Genomic DNA, 24,118 nt, shown 5'->3' on the forward strand with positions numbered 1-24,118 from the left:
GGCTGCGACTGGTCCTGGCCTGGAACTCCCAAGGCCTCTTCACATTGGGCACATAGGGAGTCTGCTTCCTCGCTCTGTGTGGCTCTGAGGTTGCATGCCGAGCAGAGGCTCATGTCTGATGCTGGAGGGGCCAGCTCCGCTGACGCATGGCCTCTCTTACGCTCCATGTGTGCCTAGGAACGGATGCTTATCAGCGGACGCCTATGAACTCGCGCCTACCAATGTGCGCCTAACAGCGTGCGCGTAGCAACAGGCGCCTATTGCGCGGTGACAAACCAGGTAGGAAAATGGCGACCTCCGTGGCGGATTGCCACATAGGCAGACTCTGCGAATCCTTGCTTCCTCTGAGACCAACAAGTAAAGATGTACGCCTTACCTTGTCTTCGGCGCTTCCCGGTTGCGACCCGGGCGGTCTCCGGCTGCGGGGGGAGAGGGCGAGTACCGTCACCGCTGCGCTCGAGGAAGTGCACCTGCTGCCTCTGGGCCGTGCCCGAACTCGTCTCGCTCGGGGGCCAAGTCCACGCCGGGACCGAGGCTGCCTCTATGCCGCGCTGAGCCCTTCTCACTCGGGGGCTAGGTCCCTGCCGCGAGTCGGCCACCGGACCGAGGCACTTACCTCCGAGGGACCACGGAAATCACCTCGGGAAACTCAACTGGGGGAGGGACCGACTGGTATCACCGCAGGAGTGCGGGGCTCGCCTTCAGGTAGGTGTCTTCTATGAATTTAGTCATGTAGAATTTGGAAACACGCTCAGCGAGCGTGGGGTGGCTCCAAACTGCTTTGGAGACGGAAATTACTGAATTGCTGCACTTCCTGCGGGGGTATATGTACCCGTGCTGATGTCAGATCAGTCTCCAACTGCTAGCACGAGCACACTATACCCACTTGTTTTGAGTCCATCTGCTACACGCTAGGAAACGTAAGTGGTTATGTGGAGCGACCTCCCACATGAAGAGCTTCGCCCTAAGGTTTCATGCAGGTTTTTGAGTGTGATTGGGCTCAAGCCAAGAGACCTAAAGTAAGTTTTGTCTTTAAAAAAAAATGCATTTTGAGCTAATTTGAGCCAAAGAAATGTGAGTTTAACAAAAAGCTTTGCAAGAATTCAGATGTGGCAGTTTTATGATACAAAGAGGCTCTAACGAGTACCATAAGAAAAATTAAACAGTGATTTTTAATATAAAAATAAAAAGAAGAAACATTGAAAATAAAATTAAATAATAAAGGCACTTGGGGAGGTTTTTTGTTTTTGTTTTTTTTAAAAAAGACCGATGATTGACCTACCCGTAAATGCGTATACGTTTTGAATAAAACTTAACACGGGTTCTGAGGTCTTTTTTCCTCCTTAATAAGGATATTTTTAATTTTTGGCGCAATAAATGTGTGTAAGGGTTCTTTCAGTTTTGATATTCATATTTCGAGCAGAATTTCTTTCAGATTAGATTGGTACTGGTCTGCCCTCCACACCAGATGGAGTCAGACTCCTCAAGTATATTCAGTTTCAGGAAAGACAAATAGCCTCAATTACCTAATAGCATAAGCAATTATTATAATACATGTTGAGAGTCTGCCAAGAAAAAAAAAGATACTTAAAGAAAACCCTTTAAATACACATACTGTAAGAAGACAGTGGGTCTTATACCTGACTTCTGATGTTCGAAATGATGCTTGACATGGTAGGCCTTCAGTCCATACAGGTAGGAGCCTTCCTTGGGGGATCCGTAGTGCAGATAATAGTGGATCATATCATACATGATATAGCCAAAAAGGCCACCAACAAAAATGGAGAGTCCCACAATTTTTGGAAAAAGTAGAAGAATGATTCCACAAAAGAATCCTATCACCAGGGACGCTGGCACAGGAGGAAAGACCAGGCGGGAGCTGTCATACGGAGACTGAGGGGGGAAAAAAAAAGGCAGCGTTAGACAAGCCAGTCTCCTCCACCCCTGTTGCTCTTACCTTTGGATCCCCAAACCCAGTCCCATAAGCACAGCTGCAACAGCAGGGTTACTCCATGCTGGGGGGGGGGGGGGGGAGGCATATTACAACCTAGTACTTTTCCCTGACGCAGAGAGACCCTGTTACCTTCCCAATGCAAAGTTTCTTGCCAAAATATGACACTTCAGAGTCAGTAACACACAAGCCTGCTAAATATCTTCCAACAAATGTATTCAAGTGTTCCGATTTATTCTCTGCTAGGAGAAGACTGGCAAAGCCCAAGCAATGCAATTATTTCCTTGCAGCATGAAATGCGGAGAGAAAGGTCAGAGTTCAGGGTTCCTAATCCTAAATGCATCTCCTCTTGCCCCCCTCCTCCCCAGGTCTCTCACCTTGTGATGCTGGCCATGCAGCATGAAGTGCAGCACGATAAGATAATAGTTGCTGGCAGGGGGCTTCATATGGAAGATGAAGCGATGGATGGCATACTCCAGCAGGGACCATATCAGCATGCCCAGCAGAAAGAAGAGCGGGAAGCAGTACTGGTGCACGGGGATGGCATATTCTGTGGGGAAGGAGGCGGGTAATTAGAGTCCATAGCGTGCGAAAGGGGAGGGGTGTCACAAAGCACTGTGCAGCCAGGGCTTGATTTAGGCAACACAGGCATGTGGTCTTGGGTGGCAAGAACAGGAACTCCCTTCATTTGCTGCGCTCTGATTTCTGGGGGCTTATGCACAACAATCTGGAATCCGGCCCTTTGTGCAGCATATACCTTGATGGATTGCGAGCGCCTCTATCCGCTTGTCAGATCAGCACTGCACCGCTGATCTCTCATCATATAGTTGTTGGATGTTGCCAGAGGCAGGAGGTGAAGCCCTGAGATGATTTTCTGCCAACCACTGGGACTGGTGTGTCTTCTTTCTAAATTAAAAAGGAGGCCCTGCCAGCAGCTATAAGACCTGAACACACGCATACACCCACCACAATGTTTGGGTTTTTACCATCAAAATTTGAGACTGCAAGAGCTCTAGTTGCCCCCTCTGCTTGCTCCTGTGGGTCCTGGAGAGATTTGCTGTGATGCTTGGGGGGGGGAAGGGGGGGGGGGTGAGGGGCTCGGCCTGTAGGAGTACTGGGTGATCCTACCTGTTGTGAAGGAGGTGAAGAGCCTGGTATTTCCCTGAGCGAGGGACGTATAGCAGAACCAGCTGAAGTAAAGCACGACTGGGACCCAAACAGCAAGAACTACGTACCTAGAGAGGGGGGGGAACGGCAGCATTAGTCATCACCACAAAAACAGACTCGCAGCAATATCTACAAAACTGATCTCTAAACATGAAGCAAAGCAATTATTATGAAGGTCAAATAGCAGATAAACCTCGTACAGTTGTGATTACTTATTATAAAAGTCTTGAAATATAAGCTGAACTCAAAGCTGCTGTGCAAACTGATGCACTGTAACTTTTTTTTTCTATAAAGATGAGGTTGATGATGAACATCACTGCAGGCCGTCTTGCGGCTCAGGCACAGCCCAAAGCAAGGTCAGATTCCCCCCTCCATTGGAGCCAGTCAAAGGACAACAGGAAAGTGGTGCTTTGAGAATCGGGGAGGGAGGATGACCACTACTACTATTACTACTACAATAGTGGTCTCTCCCCTTCCCCAATCAACAATGAAGAGTGTGGAGGGTGCACTGAGACGTCAGCCCTCCAGCTCTCAGGCTGGCCCCGTTTCTTGCCGACACTTGGGAAAGCTGTCCATGGAGAGGGGGCTAAGAGCATGGCGAGTGCCATGCTGGGTCGAGACCAGTGGGGTCCACCAAGCCCAGCATCCCTCCGCCAACTGTGGCCAGCCTTGAGGTACCTGGCAGATCCCAAAAGGGGAGATCCATTCCATGTTGCTCGCCCCCAGAAGTAAGAGGTAGCAATCCTCACATCTGCTTGGATAACAAAAGGGTTTAGACATACAGGGAGTCATTGTCAAAAGCATTTCAAGGGTAAACCAGCATATTACCCATGAAAATGTCTTATTAGAGCGTGGCCCAGGGTTTGTGCAGGTAAAAACCTACACACAAGTTTACTCCGACTGTAGGGAGGCTTTCGCAGCTGTGGAGCCGAGGAGGGGTTTGGGACTTGCACGCATACTTTTCAATTTTCAACAGTGTGCACGTTCATTCCAAACGATGAAAAATGTGCGGATGTTTTAGCAGGTGTAACTCGTGCGGGTAGTTTTGATGGGATAACTTTCAAAGGGAAATGCACGTGCAAATTCTCTTTAAATACTGATGTGACTTCTGCGCATATTTGCCGCATAAGTTACCTGCAATATTACAAGACTTGCCCTCAAATTGCAATCGCATCATAATCAACATGACGATGTTGCTCCCTCTGAGTCACACTGATAGGTGCAATTTTAAGAGCAGTAACGGTTTCGAAGGCCTGCCAATGTGATGCACAGCTCCGAGGACAGGGAAGCACGCAGTGAGTCTACAGTATCCCAAAAATGCATACAGTGTGTGCCTTGCATACAGAACTGTATCCAGCGCACACTGCTGCAGGGAGAATCATTTTGTGTTCATGCAGGGAGAAGCAGCATTCAGCATTAATCAAGCTGTGCCAGTTTGCCAGTAATAAATTTATCGAAAGCATTGACTCCTGATAACCTGCAGTTCTAGTGACTGTACAATTAACACTGAAAAAGTGCTGAACTAATAAAATACCTGAAACGTTATGACGACGTATTTCAGAATGCATATGGCACATACGAGCTGGTGTTTCTCAGGGTTCATACACACACACACTGGCCAGTGTCTCATACCATATACATAAGGAAACATGCTGCCTGGCATGTCTGAAAGTGTTCATACAGGATACACTGCAGGGGAAGTCAACATTTGGTTGTTACTTTTTGTTGGCTTCTGGCTCAGAAGTCTTCTCCTGCTCCTTTTCAGCCTTCCACCTCAAAAGGAAATATGCTGCACTGGATTACAGCACCACATGTATTTATTTGCAACTATCCAGGTTTTTCCACATTTTTTTTTAAATCTCTTTTCCAATCGAGCCGTCATTAGTGAAAGTCCTTGGACAGGAGTCACAGACTGCAGTCCTCTCTGACATGTGTGCAGCCTGAGTCCGGCCACTAGATGTGGGTATTGGGCAATGACTAAACGCCCTCTCTTCTAGCAAGGGCCTTAGTACTGCCCCTACATTAGCCCAAGCCCTGGCCTGGGATGCGGAAGCTCTGCTCGGCAGCGTGGACACTATTCAGCGTTAACGGAGGGTACAATACAGTCATCGTTAAACTGCACGATGCAAAAAGCATCATCTTTCAGGACACTGCTGGGAGAGTCATCCTTCACCGTTAACATATTCCAGCTTGTGTGTCATGCAGACACACACATACTAACTAGCTGGTGTGTCTAACAGCAGATATACACATTAGCTCGCAAGTCTAACATACACATGTAGGTTGACATGTTTTATGGCAAACACATTGACTGGCATGTTTCAGGACACACAGTTTGTGTCTCTCATGGCACATGCAAACACACATACTAGCTATTGTCTCTCAATATACACGCACATATTGGTTGGCCAATACATCCTCTATTCTTACCATGCTGTTTTAGAGCAGGACTCTATGAAATCCGAGTGGAACAAGCGGATGGGCCGATTCACAGGTTGGTGAACCCATTCATCATACTTCTCCCGCAGGTGTCCCACCTGCCACAGTAAAGGCTTATTCCAGTCCACAAGATCCTATGAGGAGGAGATCTGTTACATTGACATAGCAACTCTAACCCTACAAACCATGGCAGTACACCTAACCTTTAAAGCACAAGATGTGTTCAAATCTAACCCCCCACTAAAAGCAAATCCCTTAATCTCCCTGTGCTCAAATTTAAAATGTAAACACTCAGATAAGGATACTGTAACAAGATTCTTAATTTCATACAGCACAATGTACATCATTAGTGCTACATAAATAATAATTAATGAGGTATTCTTATTGCCATTTAGAAATAGAAATTGAGGAGGAAATGACATCAAAGCTTTTGAACGCTTGATTTGGAGCTCTGCACCTTGCCAGACTAATCCGGTGGATATCTTAAACATCCCGGGCTGAACTCCAGCTCAGATTACCCCATACAAGTACAGATTCTCAACAGATGTCGGTCAGACAAAAATCCATCAATTTCCGCTAATTTTCATATTAAAAAAATTTTAAAAAAAGAGGACGGAGGCCCTTCGGCCAAGCAGGACAAGATGGCAGAGGAACCCAGGGCGATAACACACTCTCCTTTGACTCGGAAATCCCGACTTGGGACAAATTTCAAACATGGTTCCGAGACTCGTGACACAATATAAAAATGTATAAGAACGAGGTTATGGAACTCATGGGAGAAATCAAGGAAGAGGTGAGTGAGATGGGTTGATGCCTTTAATATGAGACAATAACAGAAACTCAGGCTGAAAAGTTGCAAACCCTGCAAAACGACATCAAAACTATGTTTACAGAAATCAATCAGCTAGCCATGAAGTTGGAAGATTTGGTAAATAGAAACCGCATGGTAAATCTGCAGTTTCGAGGAGCCCCTGACACACTGGAGCATTCTGACTGAAGTGTTGTAACTCAGATATGCAGAGACATTTTAAGTAGGGAAAACATTGATGATTCAACTTTCTCTATACCCACGGATCGTATTAAGAGTCAAAGAGCTCACCAGGCTTTAGGGCCTAAACCAGTGAACAGGCCATGCGATATCGCATGTTTTCATGAATTTGCTGTTAAAGATTGCATCTTCTTTGGCAAGGAAACGTACAGCGCTGCAGCTAGAGGGCCACAATATATAAATCTTTGCAGATATCTCACCTACTACTCTCAAGAAATGACAGGACACATGTGGACTATAACATCATTCCTACGTAATGAGAACATTTGCTATCGATGGTTGCACCCTTTTGAGATCTGGTTTTCAATTAAAGGAACATCATACCGAGTGCAGTCCTTGGAAGAGACCTCAGCAATTCTAAAAGAAGCCTGTTTTACAGTTTAGGAAGTTCCGCATTGGTCACCCCCCCCCCCCCAATCAACAGAAAGAGGAAATACCCAGATGGCAAAGAGTGGGGAAGGGAAGCAGAAGGCTCTGCAGAAATTTGGACAACTCTGCCCATGACATCGATAAGACTTGATTAGGCCAACCTACTTCATTGTTGCATACCCCTTCTGTTCTCCATCTTGCTTGTACTTGTGATGCCACAGTTCTAGTTACTGTATTTTCTATATGCGAAGGCTGGCTTGCAGTACTGGAGATGACCCTGACAAGATGGCTTTGTTCTCTGCCCTCCAGCGGATGGCTTGGCGAGGAGGAAGCTTACAGATCTCAGATGTTCATTTCCTCCTGGGTTCTTGATATGGGACCTTACTTTCTAAGAGGTTCTGAAGGGGAGGGTGGGGGTAGGCTTTTTGAGGGTTCTGGATATTGTGCCCTATGTAACAAGGGGAACAAACATATATTATTTGCCTTGGAGGGGAAAGACCAGATTGTGTTAAAGTATGATCAAGGGTTTTGCTTGGTGGTGGTGTTCCCTCGTTATAATTGAAATCCATATTTCTTTTTATCAGCTTAATACTTCACCAGAAGGTCATGGCTTCCTTTAAAAAGTTATCATTAAACGTAAAAGGCCTTAATTTTCCCCAAAAGTGGAAGCTCCTATGATCAGATCTCCACAGATCTAACATCGCAATTGCGATGGTTCAGGAGACTCACCTGAAAGGAAGATCTGAACACCTGATGCGCTCGGATATATACCCCGCCCAATTTTGGTCAGCGAGCTCAAGGCTGGCTAAATATGCTGTGGTGGGGATTCTTTTCAAGAAGGTTTTTACTTTTGATTTGGCATCATGTCATTGAGACCCTGATGGGAGGTTTCTGATGTTGGTAATTTCTATTGGCAGGAAAAAATACATGTTAAGCCTTTATGCTCCTAATGTGCAATACGGTACTTTTTTTCCCCTTTCTTGGGGAATTTATTATGACACATGCTGAAGGTCATCTCATTGATGCGGGGGACTATAACATTACTCTAAATCCATCTATTGATAATTCAGTGGGCTGTGATTCTGCCTCCAGGAAGGATCATGCCCAGTTCAAGAGTTTTTTGTCTTGATGCAATTTAATTGATTCCTGGTGATTCTTCTAAACTAAATCTACAAAATTATACTTTTTTCTCTAGACTACACAACACCTATTTCAGGATAGATTTTCTGTTTTTATTTAGAGAGCTTGTAAGCCAGCTTCCTGGGGTAAACAGAGCCAATAACATGGTCCGACAACACCCCAATTTGGCTAGAACTAACCTTTCCCAAATATGATATGGGCCAACATTTCTGGAGACTAAATGATAGCCTATTGGATGATGAATCCTATGTCAACAATTGTAGGGCAGATATCTTGGAATATCTGAAATTCACTGATTCAGAAGAAATTTCTTCAATAGTTATTTGGGACTATTTGAAAGCTGTAATGTGGGGCAAATTGATAGCTAGAGCTTCTCATGTTAAAATGTAGGCTTCCCAAGAAAGAGCAGCCATATTGAAAACAGTTGGCTCAATTTGAACGACACCATAAGAAATACCCTTCACAAATCAACCTGCACCAAGTGGAAGCATGTAGATCTCATTTACTAGAACTAGAGTACGCCAAAATTGTACATAATGTGGAACAGGTCAAACAGGTTTATTTTGAAGGGGGAAATAAGGCAGGTAGAATCTTAGCTAAGAAACTGAAAGCAAAATGCCTACATAATATAACTAAAATTAAAGATGAAAATGGAACTATACTAATGGCTAACAATGGTATCAGACAATGCTTCTCATGCTTTTATTCTGAGTTTTATAAGGCTAACCCTAACATTAAACCAGACACCATAGACCAGTTCCTAGAAGGCATTGCTCTCCTGGTCTTAACTGAAGCTCAATCCCTATTTCTTGATAAGGATATTTCCCAACTGGAAGTCGCTTTGACAATTAAACAGCTCAAGCCAAACAAATCTCCAGGCTCAGATGGCTTCTCAGCCCGCTTTTATCAGTGCTTTGTAAACAAATTAACTTACCCCTCTGACTAAAATGTTTAAAACATTGCGAACCGAAGGTTCCCCTTTACAAAATTCCAATCTTGCTGGAATCACGGTTATAGCCAAACCTGGTAGAGACCCTACAATCTGCAGATCATACCGCCCTCTCTCCTTAACTGATTTAAAATTGCTTGCCAAAATTTTAGCTAATAGAGTCAATAGTTTCATAGCACATCTTCTACACCTGGACCGGGCTGGGTTCATCCCTGGCCATATGGCCTCTGACAATGCACGTAAAGTCTTGGCTTCTATATGGTGGGCAAAACAACAACAGCTCCCATTCCTTCTCGAGGCCATGGATGCTGAAAAGGCTTTCAACTTAGGGCACTAGCCATACTTATTTAAAGTTCTTCAAAAAATGCGGTTTAACCCTTTTCTTCTTTCGTGGCTCCGTAAGCTGTATGAATCTCCTAGGGCTTGTATTAAAGTGAATGGGGGCTACTCAGCAACTTTCTCCATGGGTCAAGGTACACGTCAAGGATGCCCATTATCTCCACTACTTTGTGCTCTATTTATAGAACCGCTAGCTCAGAAGATTCGTGATCACCCTTTAATTACTGGAATTAATGTAGAGGACTTTTCCTCGAAATTGTCTATGTTTGCAGACAATGTCTTATTCATGGTCACAAACCCCATGATCTCCCTACAAGAGATGGTCACGGATATTGCCCAATTCAGCTACATCTCCGGGTTCTCAATCAACTGGGATAAATCTGAGATTCTTACTATAAATCTTCCTGCCTGTCAGGGAACGAGCCTTCGGCAGAGCCTCCCTTTTAGATGGTCCAAAGATAAAATCAAATATTTAGGTGTCTATATTGGGGCCACAAAGGACATATTTCAACTTAACTACCCACCCCTACTCGCAAGCATATACCGAGACCTTGAAGAATGGGACCGCTACCAAATATCATGGCTAGGATGTATAGCAACAATAAAAATGAATGTTCTCCCCAGGATTAGCTACCTTTTCCAAACTATACCTTATAATATTCCATCATCTGTGCTTAAAGGATGGCAATGAAGGTTTATGAAATTTGTTTGAAGAGGAAACATTCCAGACTGGCCCCTGGATTCTATTTAAATCCAAATACAAGGTGGCCTTGCAGTGCCTAACCTTCTTTGGTATCATGCAGCTTCTCAATTAAGAGCTATCATTGACTGCCATAAGATGGGCTCCCGCAAACCTTGGGCGATTCTAGAACAAGCAGTTATTGGCCGGTTGCCTCTACAGGCATCCGGCTGCCTATCTGTTCACTTCCTGAACCTTTTACATAGACTGCAAACATGGGAAAGATGGAAATCCACTATTATTGGCCCCAAATCTTTTTCTATTAATACCTTTCTTTTTCACCAAACAGATCACCTAATGGATTAGCATTTCAACCATTTTCTAATTGGATAAAGAAAGGTGTCTATAAATGTGACCAGATTAGAGACTCCCGAGGAATGTCAGGATTTCGCAGTCTACACGATAGATACAATTTACCTATATTTCCATTATATACAACTTCTTCACTTCCTATAGTCCCCCCCAGTGTGAAACGGGAATTAACCAAAAAAGTTACATTGTTTGAAACATTTTGCAAATTTGCAGATAAAACACAGAAAACAATGTCCAAGATATACAACTTGTTAAATCAGGAATTCAAACAAAAACCTGCATTTGTGTTAACTTTGGAGAGGGAACAAAAAGGAAGATTTTTGGGATGGAAGTTATCGTTCAATTGGTACAGATGTAGTCTCTGCTACATTAATCGGAAGTGAATTCAAATTATTATACTGATGGCATTATACCCAAACTAAGCCTCATAAGATTTATCCTAGTATATCAGACAAGTGATGGAAGGGATGTACATAAGAACATAAATTGCCATGCTGGGTTAGACCAAGAGTCCATCAAGCCCAGCATCCTGTTTCCAACAGAGGCCAAACCAGGCCACAAGAACCAGCTGCCGGCGTGCTATGCCCCGGCACAGACCACTGTGCCGGAGCACTCGGGACCACCCCCGGATGCTGCCATGCCCCCAGACCGCCCATTTTGGAAAGCCCCGGGACATACGCGCATCCCGGGGCTTGCGCGTGCTGCTGAGCCTATGCAAAATAGGCTCGGTGCGCACAGGGGTAGGTTTTCGGGGGTTATGCGCGTAACCCTTTGAAAATCTACCCCTATGTGAAATGATCTAGTCATTTCTGCCTACTTCCCAGGAAGAAGTGTCCACATCACTAAAACCACCATCATAATTCAGCATTAGCAACACTGTTGACTCTCTTGGCAGAGAGGGAACAAGGACTGAATTGGTATGAAGAATGATGAGTTTGGGTTTTAGCCCATCTTTACAAATGATTCTCAAAGCAGCTTAGAATTCAGGTACAATAAGTCCTTGCCCTAACAGTTTACAATCTAAATAACTACTTCAGTCAATAGAAGATAAAGGGGCTGATATAACAAGACCCACACTGAAATCGGCACATATTTTCTGTGTGTATTTTAGCATGCTCAGCAAATGCAGATGCCTATGCAGGATGTAATAAGGGGATGGCATGCAAATTAGATGCACGCAGGTTTTAACTCCCGTTGTAGTGCTGGACTTTCAGCTCTAACCTAACCCTGTAAGAGAAGTTTTTAGAGCTGGAAAAACCTGCACCCTAAAACCTGTGGCAAGGTTAACTCATCTCACGCAGAGGGTAGGATAATTATAATGAGCATTATTAGCTATTACCCTGCAATGCATGGTGGTGCACTAAGGGTGAGGCATCCTAACATGACTACTTTCACCATGGAAATTTAACTCCTAGTCAGAGGCAGGACTTAAACCCCAAGGTAAAGTGGAGAGCACCCCACCCTCCACTGCTGGAGCTGGCAGGGCCTCCCCCTCCCTCCCCTCCCAAGAATGGAGAAACTCCCCTCTCACCTTAAAGGGGTTCAGAGTCCTTTCTTCTCATTTCCATCTCTAGAACCCCCTCCCCCTCACCCAGGGAACCCCAGACTTAAAGTTATTCACTCCTTCTGTCAGTGACAGTAGAAGGACCAATCGGCTGCCAGACAGGGAACAGCATGAGGTGAGTGTGTGTGGTGTGTGGGTTTGGGGGGGGGGGGGGGGGGTTCTAGAGGTGGGAGTGAGAGAGAAGTAAAGAGGGAGGGACTCTGGACCTGTTTATATTGAGGGAGGGGGGGAATTCTGCTTTCTTGGGGGAGTTGCCAGCCCAGAATTGCTACAATCCACTACGGTTAGTGGCCATGGGCCAATCAAGAGGCAAATAATTATTTATTCTTTTGCATTGGTTAAATTATAAACACCGTTGTTGGCGTGCAACGAGGATCTCTTTTTGAACTATATGATTTAAAAGCGTTAATAACAATAACTGTACATTTAAGTGACTGCAAGTGATTGAGAAGACCGAGCGCTCTCCAGGTTTGAGGAGAGATGCTGATTGGCTTGCTGATGCAGTTCACTTTCTCCTTAAAATTTTCATGAAGAAAATAGTTTAAAAATGTAAATTTAAAAATTCAAAAAGACAAAAATATAAAGTGAGCAATTATCCTAAGTTGGTAACTGGTTTTCCCTTTTGCTCGTTGGATTTCTTTGCTCTTTTGTTTTTATTGTTATTTATACTGAGCAATGGCGGGAACAGAACCACTAAAGACATTAAGTTTCACAGCAGCGGACCTACAAGAATTGCTTGTTTGACCTTCAATTTTCAACACAGATGCTCAACTTTCCAGCAGTGACCAATGGGGCCCTCTGCAAAAACTAATGAAGCGTTCGGTCAGAACTACTCTACATGCAGATACCCTTCTGGAATATTGCCGCTGTCAGCGGATCCCTCGGGGACTCCAGATGCTCAAGGAACCACACTTGTATAAAGAGGATCCTGATTTTTTGGTGGATTGGAACGCAATCTTAAATAAATGTAGTTTAGAGCTTATGATCTTAATCATTAAAACAGCACAGAAAAAGAGACAATGCTACAAGAAGAGATTACTGCTATAAAAACTGAAATTTCCACTAGTGCAATCGATATTAATGCATTTCAAGAGCAGATGGAAAAACTTAAAGGAGTCCATAGAGAAGTTCTGCACAGACCTAAAACAGATGAAGTTGGACAAATTCAACCAAGATGAGAGGGATTACACGAAAGGTTTTGTATATCGGTGGATGTGCGAGGACAAAGAAAAAACATATAATTGCAAAGTCACTTTTGATTCGAATAGCGATGACTCTTCAGGTGATTAATTAACTAATAAATCTGGAGCCTCTTCAACTGTACAAGTCCCCTTGGAAGAGAATCGTTTTTTAGACTCCTGAGGTCGGGGCGGTAGACGTCAGTACAGGACCAGAGAGGGCAACAAATCGTGGTCCGATCGCCCATACAACATGCGACAAACTCATTCGCAGAACAACAGGGATCTCTGATTTTGAATTTATCACATTTCACGTTAACTCGTTTTCACCTTCAAATCCTTGAAAATGGTCTTTCCTTTATCCCTACTCTGAAAGCCAACCTGTTTGACAGAGGTTGCTGTGTTTAAATTCACCCGGAAATTACATCTGAAACATTTTTTCAAAGATTCCACTACTATAGACATCTCCATTCTCAAAAACAAATCCACTTGGCTCCCCCTCCTGGTGTCCGGACCCCATAATTTGCACTTTTCATCAGGTAGTGCTTCGTCAACTTCGGAATGCTTTTACTACCTATCATAATTTCTCAAATTTGACCAAAGATGAATTTAGAGCTATTCAGGAACTACTGACAACCATGATCTGATAATAAAACCCGCAGATAAGGGCAGTAAAATTGTCATCATGGACCGCTCTCAATACGTTAAAGAAATTGAGCGTTAGTTACAGGACCCTCGTTTTTATCATCCTTTGACACAGGATCCTACTGCTGCTATTTTGAAACAAATTGAACAAATTGTGACTAGTGGCACTCAGGCCGGTTTTTTGACCAATAAAGAAGCGGTTTTTCTGATGTGACAACATCCTAAAGTTCCCCTTTTTTATACTCTACCCAAAATTCACAAAGATTTGGTTAATCCACCGGGTAGGCCCATTGTGTCCGGTAGAGATTCAGCTTTGGAGCCACTCTCCCGATTCGTTGATTTTTTTCTAGCCCCTTTTGTCCCTCAACTACCCTCTTATGTCAAGGATTCCCAACAAATGATTTCTTTACTTGAGAACATTCAATGTGATACTGAAGAAATTTCTTTAGTAACTTTGGACATAGAGTCTATACTTGCATACCTCAGGATGAAGCAATTGACATTTCTTTTGAATATTTTGAGCTATGCCCTCGTCCGCATCGGATACCATTTGATTTTTTGCGTTCCCTATTAAAGATGGCCTTACAAAAAAAACTACTTTGCATTTGAAAAACAATTTTTTCAACAAGTGAGGGGCACTGCCATGGGGGCAACCATGGCACCTGATCTAGCCAATCTCTATATGGGCCATTTCGAGAAGACCTGGATTGACAGCAGAAATCCCTTTTCATCATATCAGATCTTTGCATCGATACATAGATAACATTTTTATTTTATGGCAAGGAACAAAAACTGATTTTGATGCTTTTTTTGACTGGCTCAATTCACTGAACAGCCATTTGAAATTCACAGCTAATTTTCAAAAAAATCAGATCATCTTTTTAGATATTCTTGTAGCAAAAGCAACCAATGGCTTTACTACAGCTTTACACAGGAAATCTGTAAGCAACAACGCCTTGTTACATTTCACTAGTGCTCACCCTAGACACCTTAAAGAAAACTTACCAACCAGCCAATTCTTTAGAGTCCGGAGATTGTGCACGACCATGGAAGATTTTAAACATCACTAGAACTTTATCAGAGCGATTTCTCAGTCGTGGTTACCCTACTCGGTGTGTGAAAAGAGCTTATACCCGTGCCAGGTATACACAGCGAAACTGGCTCTTTTTACCCCGATCAAATACAGAAGAAAATCAAGACACAATAACCTGTGTGATACCGCTTTCCTCAATGGCTTCCAAAGTTAAAGCCATAATTTTGGATAATTGGCATATTTTACAAAGTCATGAGGCGTTTGCTCAGATGTCCTTATGCACATATACCCGCGGTGCTAATATGAAGGATCAACTTGTTTTTACAGACTCCACTCCACGCATGGTGTACAGTGGACAGGGTTCTCAAACTTGTGGCCATTGCTCGGTTTGCCACGTCATGATGAATGTGTAGTCATTACATTTTGCATCCATCGATTCTACGATTTTTCTACGATCTGTCACAAAGTGTCTCTCATTGGGTGTGATTTATATGATCCAATGCCCCTGTGAGAAAATTTACGTGGGCAAAACAAAGCGGTCTTTAAAAACTCATCTAATTGAACACTGTCCCTGCCTTGCCCACGATCAGGCTAATGCACCACTGGTTAGTCACTGTCAAGATTTTACATACACATTTGACGAACTATCAGTGTGTGTTCTTGAATCGATTCGCCCATCTTGGCGGGGGGGATGATTACAATCGCCTCCTCCTCCAATCTGAACAGCTTTGGATACACCGGCTTGACACAGTGCAACCTAAGGGGTTGATTGCAAGCTTGGACTTACAGGTGTTTCTGTGACTGATTCTGAAATCAGTACGTGATGATGTTACTTGTCTTTCATTGGTTGCGCAAGAACCAGGTCCGCCTGATTTAAACAGTATTTGTTGCTCGTTATGTGGTTTCTGTCCATCTTGAATTCAAGCGGGAGACCTTAGGGTCCCAAGTAAGGATTCTACACTCTGCTCCTTCGGACAAGATAAGTAAATTATACTGCTTCTAATATTAGTGTGTTTCTATGCCAGTTTTAGAATTGACAGAAAGAGAAAGGAATGATGTGAATATTGTGAAAAGAAGATAATATAAACAGGCTGTAAGATTCTGTTTTATGCAAGAGATGGAATTGTGTCTGTCGAATTCCAACGTGTCAATATTGTCATCCTTGGCTCCTGATGAAGCTATTGTCAGCGAAACTTCGGTCGTAGTTGAGCCTTATCTGAAAAGTTTTCAATACCGTCTAACTCGCATGAAATTTGTCGCTCTCACATTGAGGCAATTTAATTGCCGTTGTTGGCGTGCAACGAGGATCTCTTTTTGAACTCTATGATTTAAATGCGTTGATAACAATAACTGTACATTTAAGTGACTGCAAGTGATTGAGAAGACAGAGCGCTCTCCAGGTTTGAGGAGAGATGCTGATTGGCTTGCTGATGCAGTTCACTTTCTCCTTAAAAAAATTTTCATGAAGAAAATAGTTTAAAAATGTAAATTTAAAAATTCAAAAAAAGACAAAAATATAAAGTGAGCAATTATCCTAAGTTGGTAACTGGTTTTCCCTTTTGCTCGTTGGATTTCTTTTTTATGGGATTACTTTGCTCTTTTGTTTTTATTAAAATTATAAATAGACCAGGAGCAAAAAAAAAAAGTGCAGTTTTTCAGTTTAGCATACTCTGATCTATTTATATTTCGGCTTCCCACATCCTGCGGGACCCTGACATTTTAACATGCTCGTTAAATTCTAACTTATTTTTGCGAAGGTTTTCTTAGATTGGCCCCTTAGTGCCTTGTGCTCTGGGAAAGGGCAAGAGAATTGCTACAGAATAGAAATTACAGTAAGTGCTGTGGATGCACACAGCTGTAGCTCCTGTCACAGCCAGCAGGTTAAAAATCCAAGACTGCCAGCAGCCATAGGGGACTGAGCTGTGCTGGTGGGAGAAGGTGGACAAACTGTTGATGTGTGCTCAGCATGGTCATGGGGATTGTAATCAGAGGGGACTAATGATGCATGCTCAGAGCCATCTTTAGACTAGAGCAGTTTGGTGTGGTAATCAAAAGCTGAGCCCTGCATTTCATTATCCTACCGCATCAAATAGGTCTCTCTCTCAGTTCCTTCCTCCCTGTCTGTGCCAGCCACTAAGAGTCAGGAAATTTTATTAACATGACAATCTGGACGTGTTCCCAAACAAACTTAACGCAGGCACAGGCAGGGTAATTTTCAAAGTCATTTCTATGGGCAAAGCAGTGCTTTACTCCTCAAAACAGGTTTGTTTTTTTTGTTTTTTAAACCTGCCCTCTGCATGGGGTAAATTTATGAGAGCAGCGCCATTACACATAGCTTTGCCCGCACTGAGAAGAGACACTCCTGGGAGCAGCATAGGGAAGAGGTTTGCACTCACATGCAGACTTTTGGACTTCTGAAACTATTATGCATCAGTTTTCTCTCAGGAAATGACCTGGACAGCCTTTTGGACACTGAATCACAGGGTTCGACTCGCAGGTGCACAAAATACATTTATCTTCAGTCCTTGAAGCTTGGGGAGCAGCAATCAGCACGGCAGCCCGCTCTCACAAAAAACATACAAGCTACCCTGGCGTTCCAAAAGATTTCTGATTTACAGAAAAAGCACAATTACAGCATTTACTGTAATTCGTTTCCAGTGCAGCACTCACAGCAGAATTCAGTGGCACTGAAGACTTGTAACATCAGAGCACAAAAAAAAAAAAAACGACCTCCAACAGTTCACCTGGAGATCTCCTGAGCTTTCAGACAGGTTCCTGTAATTTATTCGCGCTGAATCAGGTGAGACTAATGTGACTCAGCTCTTGCTAGCTCCCTGAACCTTAACCTTCTCCAACAATCTTTCATAGACGCCACTCAGATTCTCTCTCTCTCAAATAAAAAGAATTAAAAAAAAAAAAAAAAAATTCCGCCGCACAGCACATCACAAGATATAAAAGACACAAACTTTTAAACCATACCCCCCAAAATGAAATTTTTCTGCAACAGGAGAAGTGTGTTTTCAGTAACACACGAGTGCTCCAACATATGCACATACTTTCACTCTGAAAACTGGCCTAAGGTTCACAGATAAAAATGTATCCACGGACTCTGCACCAATGTAGGCAGTAGGAAAATTATCCCCAAAGTGATTAAATTAAGAGGAAAAAATAGTAACAGTAATATAAAAAAAGACAAATCCTAGGTTTTGGTGCTGGTCCGATTTTATTTCTGGCTGGGCAACAGGATACAATACATAGCTTCTGTTTTTCCTGTTCCCCCAGGATTATCCTCTGTTTTGCTTCTACTCTTCCAGAGTACAAGGTATACATTTCTCTGGATTTTTAAAGTACCTTTTTTTTTTTTTTTTTTAAAAGGTAAAATCAGTTTTGCTTAAACTGTGCTTTGAATTTCTCTGTAAACTGTGAGATCCACATTCAAAGGCATTTATCTGGATAACTTGAATATCACTGGCTCTTATCCAGCTAAAATTTATCCAGAAGAATTCTACAATCAAAGCAAAGTTATCCAGCTAACTTACCCCTGGATTCATCAAAATGTGTTAATGCCTGCGATAACAAAAAGAGGCTTGTATGTTTATGGAAATTTTAGAATTACTGCATGATGAGAGATCGCGAGAGAGAGAGAGACTATCTACAAGGCCCTCATAGTAGTGAAGTATTTATATCTCTGTAGGAGGGCCATCTAATAGGTCGAGGTGAGGTGTTGGTGGTGCTTTAGGGTTTAGGGGCTAGTTTCTCATGTAGAATGAGACGTACAAACAGCACAGTACACCTTGGTGAAGATTTGACGTCATTTGGAGTGAGGACATTCTCACAAAGATGACATTTTGTACCATGTTCTCTCACCCTAGCTTGATGGACTCTATAACAGGGTACCATCAAGCTAGGGTGAGATAACATAGTACAAAATGTCATCTTTGTGAGACTTTTCTCACTCCAAATGACATCAAATCTTCACCAAGGTGTATTGTGCTGTTCGTGTGTCTCATTCTACATGAGAAACTGGCCCCTAAACCCTAAAGCACCACCAACACCTCACCTCGACCTATTAGATGGCCGTCCTATAGAAATATAAATAGTTGCACATTATGAGGCCCTCTCTCTCTTCCTCCTCTCCTACACTCCTTCTCTCCAAGCCCGGAAATGGCCAAAATGCAATTCTAAAAATTTATCACGAATTGCGTTATGGCCATTCCGGGCATATCGCACAGCCTAATGCCAGGAAAAAAGGTGTAGTTATTGCCGGCGTTAAAACCATGTGATAGCATGCGTTATGCTATCGCACGGTGCAATACTGCCCCTCATTTTACTAAATCCCACCCCTCCCAAAAATTTGCATTTGCGCTGTACATTACTGTTCTTATCGCATGCATTATGGCATTAGCACACACGCTAACACGTTATTGCATGTGTTAACGTCATAATGCATTTCGATGAATGACCCTGTGAGAACCAACATTCAGTTCTGGCCAGCTTAGGGCCTGATTTCCTAAACTTTTCTCCCATTCTGTGTCTATGGGAAATGCGCTTAGTACATGAAGCCCTAAGTTAGACAACTCCAGGACTGCCTTAGAGCAGCCCTGCATGCACCAGTAGCCAGATGTTAGTTCCCTTTAAGAGGGGGGGGGTTGGTAACTCCAGCGGTAGCAGCTTGGGGATAGCCAGAGAGACGCTGGCTGCTCCGTAAGTGCAATTCATTTACAGTGAAATTAAAGGCAAGCGCAGTGCTCAGCCAAACAAAACAACTTAAGCAGATCACCTTGCCTTCAAATAAAGGGTAGTGCAAAGCAAAACAAATCACTGGTAGACAGGCACCTTGGCGTCAGGCAATTTCCAAACTCAACAGCTAGCAGGTCTTAACAGCTGTCACTCTCAAACCTTAAACTGGACTCTCTCTCTTCCTCCCCTCCCCCCCTTTGGGGCCACTTAACCCTTTGAGGCCCTGAGGTTTTATACTCTGGTGAAGGGCTCCTCCCTTCATCCAGGATTCCCTGTGGCTATCAACCTTAAGGAGAGCCGGGCAAGACTGGTGTGCCCAGTCCCTTAAGGTGGTCAGAGGGAGTTTTCTGTACTCTTCCTCACAAGCGGGTTTGCCTAGAGCAGGAGATAAGTGCTTTTTAACAACCTGCAGGGGGTGGGAGAAGGGGGCACAGATCCTCATTTTTGGGAAATGTCTTTAGTTGGGCAACCAGGCCTATTCCATTTTTACTTTTTGGCTGTGGCTATATTCTTTTGGATAACTCTAAACCTAACTGGCTATATTCAAACATAACTGGTTAGGTTTAAAAGTTACCCGGCTAAAGTTGGCTGGATAACAAATTTCCTATTACTCAGCAGGACATTTATCCTCCTGAATATGCCTGATAGGTTATGCAGCGTGCCACATAGAGACCTTCACCATTCACCCATCTCCCACTTCCCCAGGGTGGGAGGCAGATGGCAGGATTTTCAGGAATGTGCCGCCGTTTGCCAGCTTCCTAGAATTATCAATACTGATGCTTACCTACCACTAACTCTGGAACCTCTGGCTCCTGCCTCCCCACTTCCCCAGTATTTCAAATAATAAAAAAACGGGCCCGTTTCCAAGGGGGAACCCGAAAGCACCCCCCCACACACTTTGGCCCTCTCGGCGATTTTGAGCTGAGCCATGCCTTGAGAGAGGGGAGCGCCACTTCATACCATCATCTCAGGCAGCAGATTGCCATGAGCCACCCCCTACTCAGATGTTCAATTAAATTGATAACTTAAGGAATCTGGGGGATTCTTTTACAATAAAAGTTACAGGTGTTCCACAGAGAAAGTGGCACAGTGACTTATTTAGTGCAGTAACTGAGACGCTTTAGTCTAGTGTAAAAGACAGACCATCTAGAGGCTTAGGAGTCAGCATTCAGCTGCAGGAAGTTCAGCTAAGTTAACCAGATAAGTTTATCTGGCTAACAAGGCCCAGTGCGACCAGGTGTGCACATTGTGCATTTGCATTGGGCGGCACACCGTGAGGAGAGGATGCGGGGGGCCTCTGGCAGAGCTCAGCCCGCTGGAGGCCAAAAATGAGAAAAGGCCACAGCAGTTTTCCCTGTTAGCTGTGCGTATGTGCTCATGGCTTTTGGGCCTCCTCGTGATCACAAGAAGGCCGGCAGGGCCAAAGGAAAGACTAGCCCGCTGGGCCATAGCGGAGCTCATCCCACTACGGCCTGAAGTGTAGAATGGAGGGGGGGCTGCAAAGGAGCTTATCCCACTGTGGCCTGGAGGACAGACCGACGTACTTGTGTATGTCTGTGTGAGAGCCTGTGTGCACGTATGTGTGTACACCTGTGACAGCCTGTGTGTCACAGAGGCTCTCACAGGCATGTGCACACAATGAGTCTGTGAGGGGCAGAGAGGGAGTATGTGAGAGAGCCATAGGCATGTACATGAGAGATGGAGTGTGTGAGAGAATGAATGTGCGCGCGTGTGTGAAGATAAAAAATTTGTGTGGCCCTACCTTTCCCCCAATGCACGACAATATCAAGATGACTGGAAATCAAAAGATCCCAGGTTTGGAGAGCAGGAGATTTTTAAATCCTTATTTGTTTTAATTATTGGGTGTAATTTCATGTTTCTGCTGTTTTGAATATGTTTTCTGGAAAATATAGAACATTTTAATTATTGGAGTATTTTAATTATTCAGATGTTTTGAAATATTTTACTGGTGTTTGGGAAATTTTGGATAATGTATTTGTTAACTGGTTTGAAATATAAATTATTTTTATGACTATAATTTTACTATTATGACTGATGATTTCTTGATTTTATTATTTAATGTTTTATGAAGAATGGTAATGTTTCTCTTTTTTCCCCACTGTTGCTGGTCTTATAGAGGCTGGCTGCTTGTGAGTACCAGTTCAGTTCTCTGCACGTTTCTATTTATACTGTCTGGTCTCTTTATTCTATATTTGATCAGGGTCTGTCTGTGCTCTCCATGTGTGACTGAGGTAAGGTATTCTGCTACCATATAGTTTATCTGTTTGGATCTATATCAGTCTGATTTGTTCTGTTTTCCTAATAAAAGGTGTATTGAGATTCTAGGCCCTGGTATAATATGTGCAGTGTGGCCTTTTCATAGATAAGGTTTGTTACTGTTTGAGTGCTGGCAGTCAGGATTGTTTTGGTATGGGAGGTTTACTATATTGTAATGGTAATTCCACTTATTCATGGCTTTGAGGGCCAAGCCCACACGCAGCACACATTACAAAAAATGTAATTCCATAGGAGTTCCAAATGTCTTTTTTTGCAGTGTTTTCGGATTAGCTCCACAGCGGTGCATGTAAATATAAATATGCATGTTGTGATATTTTTGCCTCAGAAGACTGCACTTTTGAATGTGCTTTTTTCATGTAAAATCTGATATGTATGAATAATTGAATTGTGTGTGCACATCTTGAGAGGGTGTGTATATTTGTGCAAGGCTGTAAAGTTTGCCTAGGGTACCCAATACCCTACCCTTGACCTTGCGTTCCATTTGGGGGTGGGGTTCCGTTTTTAAAAATAAGATTGCTGGAGGGAGCTGTGCTTTTTTTTTTTTTTTTGATGGGCCTGGGTCAGAGACCGAATGAAACGGTGGGGGAAGCGGGGAGGCTGCACTGTTATTGTTTGCACAGGGCAGGAAAAAAAAAAAAAGCTAACACCAGCCCAGTGGCTAATTTATGCAGGATATGAAGTAGTCATGTTTGCACTTCTCTGAGCTGGATAACTATGCTCTGCCCCGGATTTATCTGGCTAAGTTTTTAGCTGGCTTAGCTACTTAGCCAGAGAAGTCAGGGGTGTTGAAACGGACGGGATTTTCAAAACCTGCAATTTGTCCACCTAAATCTGGAAATTAGACACACAAACCATTTAAATATGGACCATTTAACTGCAGCTCTCTACTTTGAAAATCAAGTTGATTCCACTTGAAGAGGAACTGGCAAAAGTTAGAGAGAGATGCTGCCGCCGCTACTACACAGCATGCAGAAAATCTGTCCCCCTCCCACAAAAGATTAAAAACAAAAAAAAAACAACCCCAGGACTGGATGGATTACAGTGGACTATGGTAGGATAAGACCAGTGGCAAAACCCTCCCCTCCAAATGACATCCTTACATTACAAATTGCCTTCACAGCCTTGGAAACAGAGGACACTCCAAAACGTGTGCTTGGATTAGTATCAGAGTAAACCCAATACACCATGAAAATGATCGCACAGCAGAAAACACCTTCTGCTGGGGGGACGACTTATCAAAAGCAGTAAGCTGGGAGGCATATTTGGAAAGAAACCAAAAAGATGAAATGCCTACTGGGAATACTCAGCAAGCAGGAACGCAAAGCAGATTCTTTGTATTCTGAGAGAAGAAAGAAGGGATTCAGACATTGATATTGTAGGTCAGTTGGGGACCAGTGACCTGGCTGGAAATGAAAAGTGTGTAGCACAAAGGCAATGCCAAAGGTTAGGGGAGAGGATAAGCACTGCTATCTTTCTGGAAAGATAAGGGACCAGTACTCACCTGTAGGAGGCTTTTTTTTTTTTTTTTTTTAATTTTAGGGACCACAGGGAGAAATCAAGTAGGCAGAGGGAAAAGGTGCCCGTATCAGTACCAGCAGGTACCCCTTGAATACCTGTTTTATGGTAAGAGCGAGGAAAGACAGGATTGTATTACCTGGCTTAAAAACCTGGAGTGAAGGTGGTTTTAGATATTTTGGAGGCTGGAGCTGGGGGCTGTCTATGGAATAGGCTATTTGAAGCAGTGGTCTACATATTTCTGTGAGGAAAAAAAAAAAAGATCCTAAATGAGAAATTCAGAGCATATGTTGAATGGGAGTGGACTGAGTCGGGCTGTCATCCTGACAAACAATGAAGATTGCTGGGGAAAAAAAATCACAAATGTGAGAAACTCACTAGTCCAGTCTTTAGTAATAGGAAAGTTGAGGGGAGCAAGGGTATTTTGCGAGTTCCTGAAAGACAGTTCTTGCCTCCCACCAGCAGGGGCCACTGTAGGCTTCTGGGACTATCTGATCAGTCCTCCCAGCTTCTTGGCCCATACTTCCTGCTAGCATCTTCCTGCCTTCCAGTCAGCAGGTTGCCAGAGCTTTGTTTCAGTCTCCAGCTTTCTCATTGGAATCCTGCTTCCAGTTCGTCTCATTGCTTTGATTCCAGCGTATTCCTTGCTTATTCATCTCATCTAGACTTCCTGTTTTCAGCATTTGTTTGCA

At 43.5% G+C, this 24,118-nt stretch overlaps 1 protein-coding gene across 1 annotated transcript in view; it reads right to left on the reverse strand.

The window, feature by feature from the left end:
• The window catches only part of FA2H (fatty acid 2-hydroxylase), a 135,633-nt gene that overhangs the window by 15,003 nt on the left and 96,512 nt on the right, over positions 1-24,118 (reverse strand). Inside the window, exons 3-6 of the mRNA XM_029608880.1 lie at positions 5,549-5,691; positions 3,080-3,186; positions 2,329-2,501; positions 1,641-1,893 (exon numbers count right to left, since the gene is read on the reverse strand). Coding sequence (XP_029464740.1) covers positions 1,641-1,893; positions 2,329-2,501; positions 3,080-3,186; positions 5,549-5,691 — 676 coding nt within the window. The remainder of the gene's footprint in view (positions 1-1,640; positions 1,894-2,328; positions 2,502-3,079; positions 3,187-5,548; positions 5,692-24,118) is intronic.

This window comes from Rhinatrema bivittatum, chromosome 7, assembly GCF_901001135.1.
Source record: "Rhinatrema bivittatum chromosome 7, aRhiBiv1.1, whole genome shotgun sequence".
Classification (NCBI taxonomy): domain Eukaryota; kingdom Metazoa; phylum Chordata; class Amphibia; order Gymnophiona; family Rhinatrematidae; genus Rhinatrema; species Rhinatrema bivittatum.